Source organism: Asterias rubens, chromosome 2 (genome assembly GCF_902459465.1).
Source record: "Asterias rubens chromosome 2, eAstRub1.3, whole genome shotgun sequence".
NCBI lineage: Eukaryota > Metazoa > Echinodermata > Asteroidea > Forcipulatida > Asteriidae > Asterias > Asterias rubens.
In genome coordinates this window covers 12,451,753-12,465,639 of record NC_047063.1, presented here as the reverse complement: position 1 = coordinate 12,465,639, position 13,887 = coordinate 12,451,753, and the positions used below count along the sequence as shown (strand labels likewise).

General features: G+C 40.5%; 1 protein-coding gene across 1 annotated transcript; it reads right to left on the bottom strand.

Moving 5' to 3' along the window:
• Positions 1–501: 501 nt before the first annotated feature.
• On the bottom strand, positions 502–11,924 carry LOC117304521 (neurofilament heavy polypeptide-like). Its single transcript, XM_033789037.1, has 2 exons — positions 11,454–11,924; positions 502–5,281 (listed from the first exon to the last, which is right to left on the bottom strand). Exons 1-2 carry the CDS (start codon positions 11,709–11,711, stop codon positions 3,128–3,130), a joined length of 2,412 nt encoding a protein of 803 aa, XP_033644928.1. The 5' UTR covers positions 11,712–11,924; the 3' UTR covers positions 502–3,127.
• Between the last annotated feature and the right edge of the window lie 1,963 nt (positions 11,925–13,887).

Genomic DNA, 13,887 nt, shown 5'->3' with positions numbered 1-13,887 from the left:
AAACACACAAACATGGTGATACCATTGCGCCTCGCTCATTATTTCACTGTGCTTTTATACCATTTTTTTACTTGCATTTTGAAGACTAATATTTGTTTTAATGTGATTTTATGATATACATTAATTTTTAACAATCCGAAGCTTTTATAGTAATACCAGTTAAAATGGCAATTCATCACAGCTTTAAAGGGAAGATACACGCTTGGTAATTGTCAAAGACCAGTCTTCTCACTTGGTGTATCTCAACATAAGCATAAAATAACAAGCCTGTGAAAATTTGCGCTCAATCAGTCATCGAAGTTGCGAGAAAATGATGGAACAAAAACAACCTTGTTAGACGAATATGTGTGCTTTCAGATAGGAATAAAAGACTTCTAGCTAGAAGTCTTATATTATTTTAGTGAGACCACCTCTTTCTCAAAAACTACGTTACTTCAGAGGGAGTCGTTTTCCACAATGTTTTATACTCAACAGCTCTCCAATGCTCGTTACCAAGTCAGTTTTTAAGTTAATATTTGTTTTGAGTAATTACCAAACGTGTACCTTACCTTTAACAAAATAATAATGGATTAAGTATAAGCATGAAAAGCAAAACATACAATAATGTAGGAAACCCCTGGAATACTGTGAAATCTTTTACGTAGGAAAAGGAGCCTTTTGTAAAAAGGGGTGGTACAACATCAGACTTGAGCAAAGCACACTTAGTTTGTTACCTTTTCTTTTCAAGAAAATAGAGCTATAACTTTAAAGGCAAATTATACTTTTGGTTTTACGAACCGTTCGATTGTATTAATCCTAGATATGCAATAAAACTATTGATTCAAAATTTCATTCTACAAGGTGGTGGTGTTTTTGAGATATTGCCGAAATCCTGAGCGGTTATGTCCGCGCATGACATTATCCGTCATTCGAGCACACAATCTTGAGAAGCGTTTCTGACAGAGACGCTTCTCAGATTCAAATATTTTGTTGACAAAAATGTACGTCTTTTTTCCCATAACCACATTACTCCGAAGTGAAATGATTCTCAAAATGCTTGAGAACTATCGAAAATTGCTGTACCAGGAAAGTTTGTATTGCCAATAATATTAGCAGAGTGATTATCTCTACGTATGTTTTGTGAATACATGTACCTGATTGATGTTTTATAGCAGTATAAACAGTTTGGTTTATATTTAGCTTTTTCCAAAAGAAGCTATTTTAAGCGGTAACATTTCCTAGGAAGAATGGACGGACACAGCTCACAGCTGGTGTCTTCATTTCCTCATAATTATCATTTAAGAATGAGAGTTTGGCCGTTGCACTTTTAAAGACAGATGGCACAGAACTTAACTATAATAATAGTTTACTTCTAAGTTCGATAATGTTGTTAAAAAACTATTTTTTCTGAAACTTGTTGACTATTTGGCTTCAACTTTGTTTAAAATAATAATACCCTTTCATGCTTAAAACGCTCATCGATTTTGTAAAATCCTCAAGAGGGAAAAAAATGAACATAATACAAAAAAATCTCTCTCAAGTTCTCACTTCAATGGAATGCAGCTTCAATTTTGTCCGAGGCCCCTGTACGTCAAACTTGGCATTTACCGCCGCCCTCACCAGGTGTATGAGATTTAACCAACCAATAGATCAAGTTAATTACCTAGCCATACACCCCGGTATGCTTCAAAATGTCACAGTCTTTATTGTGTCTGTACCTCTCGTCGCTGCTTGTGAATATAACAGACACGCGATATTTTGACATTTTAAAGGGGTGGCAGCCTTGCGTTTTGGGTTAAAGACCTTTTCAGACGACTATTTAGCAAGGCGGGTCCCTTGCTTATTTAGCATGGTTGTGATGTTTTACAAAATACACCTCGTGTGAAAGGAAAAATATGTTTACTGATACTGTCCATAAAGGACAGCAAATTTGAGAATATTTCACTGGGGAATTTAGGCAGTTCAAACATTGATATCCTTTCATACGGAGTGTAACTTGTGAAGTTTCACAACCATGTTGAATAAAGCAAGGGACCCCTGCTAAATTTCTGTCGTGTGGAAAGGGCTTAAGAGTACACTGCCCAAGGTTCAAAGTTCACGACGATTATCGTGAATGAGTTGAGACATTTTCATCACAAAATGCTCCCAGAGACGCCGTGGAACAGTTCGCATGTTTTTTGTCACAATGCGTTCATCTCACTGTTTGTACATTGTATACTATCAGTCTCAAGTTTATCAAAGATGGCGACGTATTTTGTTTCAAAGTTTATTATTCAAGCGAACTTTGGAATATATTTTTAGGTACTTGTGAAAGTCCGTATTTTATCATCAATCATGAATTACAAAATTGATCTCCATGTTGGAGATTTATCGTGTTGCAATAATTTTAGTCAGGTGCCACGTGTGGAGTTTATAGCACCAATTTTGCCAGGCCATCCCTTTATTTCTTTCCTTTCTGGCCTCGTATCCATACAACGGAAATATTTCCCTTCATCAAAATATTAAGTTAACCTTAAACAATAATTCACTCACATTTAAATAAATTTGATTAAAACGAAAGAAAATCCGATTCAAGCTCTGAAAGACACTCTTACTTCAAGATTAAAATCACCTGTTTTCAATATTTTAACATAGATTATAGGTATTACTCAACATAAATAACACTCTATATAATTGTTATGCCCTTCACCGAAACCGTCTTTTTCAAAAACAACAACTTCACCGAGGAATTTTGACTTTTGTGAACTATCCATTTTAGAAGTGATTCCGTCCGACACTCACTCTGTAGTGCTGCAAACTTTTGCCAATACTTTCTTGCACTTTATGGATTTTTTTATATAACTCAATCATTTTATGAGTCTGTTTTTCTTGTTTTTTTTAACGACTTCGCTGCGGTAAAACGTCACAAAGGCACTGAAAACATCAAATTTGAGTATGTCTTCAAATTATAGTTGCAAGGGCTTTATCGCAAATTTATTGTGCCGGGAAATTTTCATTGCCAATGGCATCTGTGTCCTGCATCCACAATGTTTAATGGAACGGCCATTTTGTAGGATTGCTTTTATTCCTACGTCAGGACTGAATAACTTTCCACCGATAGTGAGGTCTCATCTAAAACCTTTAAATTCCTTCAAGACCGTCTTAAAAGTCAAGAACCGAATACCAGCTTGACGCCTCCACCTTTACTCGGCATAACTCTCACACCAGGCTGACCCATGTGGACTGTCACCCCTCCTCCGGACGAGGGGCTCTGGGACGGCTGAACTATCACCCCAGGTGGTGACTGACTGAATTGGATGACTTCATTCGGACGTCTATGACCACCAGTACGGATGACCACCCCTCCACCCTGATGTCTGATCTTTGGTTGCTGAGGCTGTATCGGGATGCGGATGTAGTCACCGACTTGAAGAGGAGCATTCTCTGGTATACCCATGTTGAATCTGAAGACGACTCCATCGCTGCTAGACTCCTGCCGCTGGACGATGCTGTGTTTGTTGGCACTCGTAGGTATCATCTTAATGATCTGACCGCCATCGGGCTGCTGCTGGATGATGTGGGCCGACTCTTCAGCTCTCTGGACGGGGGACATCGGTGGCATATCCGGGCTTTCCGGCACCGGCTGAAGCTGCAGGACTTTCATGACCCTCTTGGACTCCCCTGGTTTGGATTTCTTCTGGCAATGAGGGCATACGCTGTGTGAATGACCGGAAGGCTTCTTACCGGCTGTGCCGCTGATTTTGACGGTGTTCGAATCAGATACTAGTGTAGCCTCAGAAACACTCATCGGTGGTGACTCTGTCGATGATAACCTGACGATGGTCTTTGATGTTTTTCTCTTGGGTTTTGGGCTTCTCGCAACGAGCATTGGACCTCCCACGGCCTCCATATCTACGGGTCGTACCTGGAAGGTCATCATGGTTGGCTGGTCGGGAGCTGTACCGGACTGGGGATGAACCACCTGATCCGGCAGGCATGAGACTGGGATTTCTATTGTGGTTTTGGCGATTTTAGACTTTGGCCGACGGGAGCGATGAACCTTGTCATGATCATCTACATCTCCTTGATCGTTCTTACCTTCTGTAACATCTGGGATTACATCAGGCATTTGTTGGACTGATGTACCCACATCTGATTCTGTATTCGTCCCCTTTTCTACATTCTTAGATTTCACAGTCTCTGTATTCGGCTTTGTCTTGGCATCTGCAGCACTCTCTTTACTTTCCTCTTTTTGCTGCTTTTCAAAGGTACTTATTCTGTCCCTAATGTTCATCTTTTCAATTTCCTCGTTGTCAGCTGCGAGAGGCGAAGTCTTGATTCCCTGCTTGGTCTTCTCTTTCATCCTGGATTCCATTTCGGCCTTCCGTTTCTTTTCGTTCTGAAGGCGGATCTCTGAGTTCTTCCGGCGAAGCTCTTCAACTCTCTTTGCTTTGGCAATAGTTGCCATCTGATCTTGTTTGGCTTTTGCTTCTTGCTCCTTGAAAATTCCAATCAGGGACGAAGCTTTTATAGCCTCGGCTTGTTCCTCTTCTGTCGTGGTGGGTGCTTGCGCCTCGGTACCTGGTTTGACAGACTTCGGTGTATCCTTTGTTATAGATTCAGATCTAACGAGCAGGCTTCGTAGGTCCGGTTGGGAGTTGCATTTCCGGGGGCTTTCACAACCAACTGGGCTCATACGAAGGTCAGCAACGGGCTCTGCATCCTCAAACCTCCCCTCATCTGTGTCTTCTCCCGCACGTTGCTGCTTGTTGACGTCATATGGGATTGAGGTACAGGTGGTGGTCGAGTACTCGGACTCGTCACTAAAATACTCCGAGCTGTCACTATCCTCATCCATTGTGGAACCTTCACCTCGGCTGACGTAACGCCATGGAGTACTGCTATAGGATGCGATCGAGTTACAGCAAAGACATTGACTGCATTCACTGTCTGAGTCCTGGTACGACTCTCCTGAACCGTCGACGCTGTTATTGGACTTGCTGTGTCGACGGTGACCCCCATCGGATGTTGTGACCTCGTTGGCGTTCGACAACTCGCGACCACCGTTCTTTGCTTTCTTACCTCTACCACTTCCCGTCGACACTGACCTCCTCAACTTTGGCTCGCTGTAGTCTTTCTCCAAGTCGCTCATCTTGTTGACGTCATCTTCTGTGTCGACAGCGTCTCTGGCTATCTGTTCATCTTCGGATTCGTACTCAGAGTCGGCGTCTTCGCCCTCATCGTCGTCTTTGATCTCTTTGAGGTTGCGGTACATGGAGGCAAGCTGACGGGAGAGGGAGCTACCGGATGACTGGAGATTTGTCTGTTGAAACACAAATCAAAAGCATGGTCATTGTTTGATATTATAAAACATCCTTAAAGACTGTGAAGGGGTAACACTGTTTCAGGCTTAGGGGTGTAGCAACGTGCCTAAATCAGTTTAGTGTATTACCTCGCCTCACATTGAAACGGCCGTCCTTCTCCTTGTGATGTTAGGCGACTTCGTGTAAAAACAACAAAAACCAGATTTCTTGAAAATTAATTCCGTGCAAATGGTTATCATGGGATATAAGTGCTTTATAAAATGTCAAACGGTGGAACATACACATGGACTTATTTCGTTTGGTTTAAAGCCTATGACACTACTCTTATTGACTTTTTGCTCTGACGCAGTTGTATACTGTCTGCTCCACGATCTTCCATTTTGTGAGTTAAAATCATAGAACTATATATGGTTAACATACACGTTACGATGCGCTGCACGCGCGTCGTCGGTCTTATAACAATATAAAATACATTGAACTCCTGGAACTAAAACAAGTATAGTGGTCGAGTATAACACACTGTGGCCCTTTTCGAAACCACGGCTTCGGCTTTGGATTCGGCTTCAGGCTTCGTCCTCTCGTCTGAAGCCCTGAGCGCGTACCCAAAGCACGCGCAATATTGTCAAAACAGCCGCGGGGCCAAGCTAGCCTGGGCCGAATCCAAAGCCGAAGCCGTGGTTTTCGAAAAGGGCCTGTTATTTTCAAATTGAACCATAGCTCTGTGCCCATCGGCCACATTTGGGTCAAGCACCTTTCCCTTGTGGTCGGGGCCGGCTGCGAGCCGAAAAACAACATCATAACAATTGGGCTGCGTCACAATGAGATTGGACACCTGCACCACCTGCTAATTATCAAGGACATTGCAATCATTTATAAGAATTATTTCCATGGTTATTTGAATGGTAGATAAAAACATTCAACCCGTTGGAATTCATAATATCCAGACATCGGGGAAATTTAATTTTTTTTATACGAATTATGTGAAAAGCCAGCCTAAGCCACTCTTAAATTTATAATTATTTTGCATTCCCATTTTGTTTTTGGTTTTACGTGTGACATGGCCAAGTGTCCAAAAAACATAACATTACTGTTCTGAAACCCTTTATTCGTTGATCTCGACAAGCTTTCAAGGACCTTCTTTAAAAAAGGTGAATTCAGTGTGTTGGGTACAAACTTAAAAGTAACAAATGTGGTCGCGGTTTGATTTATTAGTTATTTTTCAACAATGTCTTCCGGGTGCTCTCATTGTCCTGAAAAAAAGAAAGAAAATTGCGCTGCCATTTCTCAAACAATTTATTGAGTTATTTTATCAAGGTTGATGGGAAGAGTTTCGTCTCTCTGTTATTTTGACGGGATTGGCGAATTGGGTTATGGTATTACTTATGAGAGTCCTTTCTCTAAGCACAGAGGGACAACAACAAGAAACCAAACTAAAGAATGAATACAGTTACAAAAACATCTGAACTTTTCAACTGAATTTGAGGGAGAAAAAAAATTACCAATTCGGTTTCCTGTCCATCATCGTTTCCAATCATTAAAAGACATTCAATACTGGTTACGATTCTTGCCTCTGGCTACTACCACTGACGAGGCCTTGGGTCAGAACCCCGTAATCCAATATGATTGAATGATTTACTACACCGACTAACCGAAAGTGAAGCATTGTCGGAAACACAGACGGATAGATCACAGATCAAAGTGGGAAGGTTAAGTGTGGGTTGTGTTTAGACGAGACGCTTAGACCATGAACCGCTGGGTTAGGTTGGGTTGGGGATGCCAGAGAGTATCATAGGGTCAATAGTTTCAACTCAAATCTTGGAAGGTTTTTGAGGATACACATCGAGATGTTTGGCCGTTTATTCTTCAATAAAAGAGAACAATACAATAAATATATATACACTTTTGCATAATCATAATTGAGTTCTTTTACCCTACAAACGGATGTTTTAGTCAGTATACTTTCTTGAGTTCTGGGAAAAAAATCCACAGGCAAATCACACGATTGGGATTCGAACCCTTTTAAAAGATTGATCTTAAGTTCGTGTACCAACTTTAACTGCTAAGCAAAGCAAAGTGTGACGTCACGACACATCGTTGTGGTGATGTTGACAAGTCCTCTTTGAAATATAATTTCACACACCTTTTATGATTAAATCGTTATAACCAATTTAATGGATGACCAACTTTTTCCTATTTCAGGAAAAAAGTAACACATTCGTTTCAAAGAAATCTTGCAGATTTCAATGTAATTTTATGTAATCCTGTCGCTCCAAATCAGGAAATTTACTCAATTAAACGAAAGTACACCCGCCAAAAACAAATTAAGAAACCCCCAGGCCTAGCCTATTATACTTCTCATTTCAAACCATCATTGACTTCACGCAAAGAATTCTTTCAAGTTAAAAACATTCCTCATAATTTTCTGGGATTTGGTCAGGGCGCTGCAAACACAGTTGGGTTGCACTATTTACATCTTTAGGGTATGATTGGAATTGAAGTCTATGTTTGAGAACCATAAGTCTCCATACCTGAAATTCCAGTAGTCTGAAACTGAACATGGTAACCGCCATGTGAAATACAGTAATAGCCCTAAAGGTAGTCAGGTTACCGAGCATGTGCCTTGTTAAAAATAACACAGAGTTGTTTCTGTCTCTCTGAAAAACAACTTCTCATTAAAGGGACATTCATTTCTCTGAGTGATGGTTTTTATGATGGACTGTGCAAATCTCGCGTGTATTCGAAATTCCGAGACCAAGTTGGTCGCGCTTCTGTTTCTTCAAATACTTTAGTTAAATCTACTAGGAAATTCCTTTTTGGTCAAATAACTCTAATGTTACCGAGTTTGTGAAATAAGGCGTTTTAACACATTGATTATGATAAATGGTTGACAATGGCAGAGATAGCCGTAGTAGTCTTTAGTAAATAAAATAAGGAAAGTATAATAATCATTACTTTAAGCAACAACTTCTTCCTCCGATGCAAAATGGAAAAGATAAGTATGAAAAAGAGTTGCTTGGTTGTATGATCGCAACAGCGGGATGTGGTGTTGTGTGCTATCACTGCAACAAGACTGTTCGGACGATGGGGTACAAAATATTGTGACTTGTGTAGAAAAAGTTCAAAGAATTGTCCTCGTCATCTTTGTAAAACCACGTCACCTCAGTGAGTTGAGGATGCTGGTGTAATGACAAGTGCGTCATCGCGACCTAAATTCCACAACTCTCATGAAAGTTTATGTTGAGGGTAAAAGGGGGGAGGGGGTCACAACGAGTCATGTGCCTCATCATTGTAATCACACCTTTGGTTTCAAGACTACGACATTTGATCGGGTCGATATGCTATTCAAGCGGCGCTTTGAAATGTCACATCCGTGCGTATGCTTGGCAATAGCGAATGCGTTTTCCTCCCACGTCTAAAAACTGACATTCATTCATTGTCTTTTTCAAAAAAAGTTAATGTGAATATGGAGGTAAATAGTCCTCCATTGTGTGACGTTTCCAATGTTTTGCCGACTTTGATTTAGATTCGGAGATACCGCAGTGCAGTGTATACGGCTAACACCATTGGCGGGAAAAGTTTACATGAAATTATTCCGTCATAATGAATCTAGAACATCGGATTATTCATTGTCCTTATTTTAAAAGTACATCCTGAAAGCCCCGAATGGTCTACGGTTTACGTGCGGCTCCATCTCACTCAACCCTCTCTATTTCGTAGTCTCTCTAAGGCAATAAAGCAAAGCAGTCCCAAGTCCCCCGATCCAGAAACCTACTTACAACACTCACATACGCTGAAATGTTTATTAGGACTGGAGGCAAGACTACGATAACGGCACGGGTGGTTCCCGCTACACTCGCTGGTGTCCACTGGGAGCTGAGCTTGGATACCTCCCTTTGGGGTTAAGACCAAATTAATCCAGATTTTTAATGTGGTTTACGATCGACCCTCTTGGTGTGACCTCCCAACCTCCCCCCCCCCCCCCCCCCATCAAACATCAAAACAAGATTTCCAGGCCTCCCGGCAAAATACCAAGATTTTATTTGAACTTGACCTGCGAGTAGTTTCACATTTTTTTGCGGTAAATAATTTGGTGAAATCGAAGCGAAGAAAGACACTAATCATAAATATTTAGTTTTATACGAGCTATACAATTATTACGAGTCAAGATATGTTCACCAGAAAACAAAATGCTGTTGACTTGAAGTTCCTCAAAAAGCTGTTGTTGTAGCCCTAGTGAGTATTTAGGGCACACAACCACAGCCACAATACCCTTTTGTAAAATAAAAACATAACAAAATAAAAAGCAAAATAAGAAATAAGCAAGCATGAAACATGTAATTTCAAGGTTTATAAATCTCGTTTTGAAGTGCATCTTCATAAATCATTTACAATGATGTCTCGTATAAATTACGAGTTGTAAGACTTTGAAACAAAAGAAAAAGAATGCGCGAGAAATGTTTTAACAAAGCAACGTTCTATTTGACCCTAGGGTACGGATGACGTATGACTGTGCATTGTGTATCAAGGTGAAACGGCCGATGTCAAATCAAGACTCAAACCAACTTCAAGGAAAAATTTAGTGTTTGTTTTAAAGTGGTGTATAAGTTTAGAATAACGCCTTCATAGATAAAAGGTCAAACTTAAAGTTGAACTTTTTCTAACAAAAACATATTTTACAACTGACGGTTTCCTTTTTACAAAGGCGTAAAGAAATTAAAGTCTCGACCAGAGTTACACAATTACCACAGCAGAACTGTGAAATGCCACAAATCTTCATCATGTCACATAAATATATTTCCCATCTGCTTCCGGTTCAAAGGAATGTATACAATTTGGAAATGGACATAAAAAACCATTCACTGAAGTAAAGTAAGAAAAAGTAATCTAAAAATAACATGAAAACCTTTTATCAATACAATTAGGTATCTGTCTTTCATAAAACCGGCAAAGGACTTGTGTACAATATTTCCTTCTGGAAAAAAACCCCAAATCTACCAGATGGGTAAACGTGGAAATACAAACCTATGTTTTGTGGTTTTATTCACACCAATGTGTTTTCCCCCTGTGGGATCAACTCAGAAAGCACGGGGAAAAGTGCGTACCACACGTCAATTGTAAAGGGAGACGCCAAAATTAAGAAATTAAGACACCATTAAAACTTTTATAACTTTATTTCAAACAATCTGATAGCTATATATAGCTATTATGAAGTCCTCTCTAAAGATCAAAAAAGAAATCATAATGAGTACAAAAGTAGGGTCACAGATTGGTTATTGTAAAAGGCACAATTTTGAGGAAGATATATTACAAGTCACGTGAAAGTTGTAGCTGGTGCCATGTGCCGATCCCGAGAAAACAGACAACAAAACTGTCGCACAAAGACGTCGAATTAGGGATATGGGCAGCGGGCACTAACCGCATCTCTGGCCGCAGCATTTGCGAACGGACACCAACCCGAAATCTGACAAACGATTTGTGCATTATATTGTTTTTTAGATTCAAATGTTTTTGGGTGAAACATTATCCGAATTACCTCGATGGGAATCCTTTCTCAAAATAATGTATCCTATCAACAACTGCAGTGCTTCTCACCAGACTGAGTTTTTATGGCCACTGCTTTTTTGAGTTCTCACCAATCGATGACCCTATCTTGAAAGGTCATAAGGATAACAACAAAGCGGGTTCGTTTTAATGTTACTCCCTCACAAAGAAAGCAACATATCGCAAATATAAGTTATATGGCCGCACACTGTGCTTGAATTAGGCCTATAGTATAAAGTTCTTTTCCCCCTTGAAAAAAAAGAGAAGATGGTTAGAATGACTTCACCAAACCCATGATGTATTCCTTGAAGATGTGTCTTAAAAAGGGACTGTGTATTATTACTTCAGTCAAGTGAGAAAGCTGAACTATTTACCATCCCATTACGGAGGGACTCCTTTTGTTTTAGTTTACTCTGAGTTACCGCAATGGCAGGGGAACAAAGGAGTGATAGGAAACCCCAGTATGTTTTCCCTACAATTTGTCTCGCAATTCAATAATACTGGTCGAACCATGGTTTCAGTGAAAACATGACATCTTGAGTTTGGATGAGGACCAATGACCATTACAAGGCCACGCCCCTTGTTGGAAAGTTACTACAATTTTAAATGAGAAAACCAAGAAATACTCACCATCTGATCTCGTAGAATCATCAAATTGAGATCCATTTTACTGGAGTGATATTTCATTTTGTTATAATCTCTGGGCGAATCCCCCGCTTCGCTACTGTCCGTAGCCATGCTGCAGTCAGCAGCGGCTCCCGATGTGGCATCACTACCGGTCGTTTGCGACTGAGTCACGGTGGAGTCATCCCCCTTTCCGCCCGCTGCAGGGCCCGTAGATCCCGTCGTGACATCCGAGCACGATGCCCCCCGGCTTCCAACACTCATCCTCTAAGTCCTTTTTGTTTTACCCGCAAAATAAAACCACGATTAGGTTGCAAAGTTTTAGAGTTAATCCTCGAGCAATAACGTCTAATTTGAGTCAATTTAGAGACGGCCAGTTGATAAGTTTGGTCTGTGTGCCGTTGTTTCTTGACACTTCTCCGATGTGGACCACGGAGTGAACCTGCCTACCGTAGATGACCGACCCCCTAGAGTGGGCAATTGTGTCCCGCCGCCGCTATAAAACACGAAACAAGTCTGCTCTACAACGACAGATTCCCGTTGGCTATATTTACCATTCAAGGTGAAAGCTGTCAAAAGTGAAATGTGCTGGGTACCAAGGAAAAAGTTGAGACCGCAAATAAAAATGAACTTGCGCCAGGCGCTCGAGTGAAATGTTATCTTATAGGTAGAACTGCAATGACCAAGTCATCACAAATTAATGAGTTGTCTATATAGCTATGGACAGTCTACAGTGTACCTACATTGTATACGAGTGTACTGGTAAAAATTTGAGGGCTATGAATTGGCCAATTTATAGTTATTACATACACAATGGCCGCTGGCGATATATCAATACCATAGAAATAGAACCCAATACACATCTTGGGATGTTTTAATTTCTGAACTTGGGTGTTGCGGAAAGTATTTATGTATTCTGTTGGAATGATAGACCACTGAGTTTTGCTATGGTAACATGGCGCATTTTGCGTCATCATAACAACATACGGCCTTGACACTCAATTATTGATGGCTTAAAATGACTAGAGCAAGTTTAGCAAAAGCACTCGGACTCAGACCCCAAATACGCCACATCAGATGCCTGGCATACTTCAAGTTGTTTGGGTAGCATTCCTTAATGGCGTATCATCGCTCAGTCAGAATTCCAACGAGCTACATTAGCCAATCAGTGCACTGGATAAGTGATATCAGCGCATAGATTAGACAAAATTATGCTAATAAATCACGAGTCTGTTTCTCGTCATATACATCACTGACAGCTGAGCCAATCAGTGTCCTGATAAGTAGTTTAACTGCATAGATTAGGAATAATTATGATAATAAATCACCACAAGTCTGGTGTGTGTAATAATGGTACATTTTGTGTTCCATACAGTGTTATTCGGCCAATTGGCCTACGTCACACGTACGATAAATGTTTCTTGTTTTACTCACTGAGTATGACGAAATCGAAGTTGACGCACTTCTAGAACATAACGAGATGACGTCACCCGGCCCTCAGCAGCTGGTAACGATTTAGATGAGGCACTTGCTCAACAAATATTTTGAAGAGACCTTCTGCCCCACCCCCCCCCCACACCCAATGTTTTTGATCACCTAACTAAATTGGCCGTAAGATGATAAACCATGGAGGTATGAATGTTTTGAAGAGATCTTCTGCCCCCCCCCCCCCATCCCCACAAATTTGTTCAAAGTGTTTCTCGATCACCTGACTGAGTTTCCCCATGGTTTACCGAAATATGTTAAATCATGGGGTTAGAAAATAAAAATGAAACTAAATTAAGTGTGTAATTTGTGGGCGGGGATTTCATTGGTTATAAATTATTTGTTGTTAAGTGATGCATTTCGGTTCATCAAACTGACAAGGAATGTCATTCATTGTGAAGAAACAACTCCATGTTTTTCTTCATGTCTCATTCATGTCTTTAAGAAACTACCCTTTAGAGGTCACATTGTAGCGTTTTGAATGTGCAAGGTTGATCGCGGCATGAGCCACAGACGGCAAATTTAACATTTTCCTCAATACCTCTGGTATAATTCCCCCCCCCCCCCCAAAAAAAAAAAAAACTATTGTTAATTGTCAAAGACTAGCCTTCACAGTTGGTGTATCTCAACATATGCATAAAATAACAAACCTGTGAAAATTTGAGCTCAATCGGTCATCGAACTTGCGAGCTAATAATGAAAGAAAAAACACCCTTGTCACACGAAGTTGTGTGCGTTTAGATGGTTGATTTCGAGACCTCAAGTTCTAAATCTGAGGTCTTGAAACCAAATTCGTGGAAAATGACTTCTTTCTCGAAATGATGGCACTTCAGAGGGAACCGTTTCTCACAATGTTTTAGACCATCAACCTCTCCCCATTACTCGTCACCAAGAAAGGTTTTATGCTAATAATTGTTTTGAGTAATTACCAATAGTGTCCACTGCCTTTAAGTAA

Excerpts from the sequence above, each read along its gene's own strand:
- LOC117304521 (XM_033789037.1), bottom strand. The coding sequence starts at position 11,711 with ATGAGTGTTGGAAGCCGGGGGGCATCGTGCTCGGATGTCACGACGGGA. Across the intron at positions 5,282-11,453 it reads TGATTCTACGAGATCAGATG|ACAAATCTCCAGTCATCCGG; the intron begins GTGAGTATTTCT and ends GTGTTTCAACAG.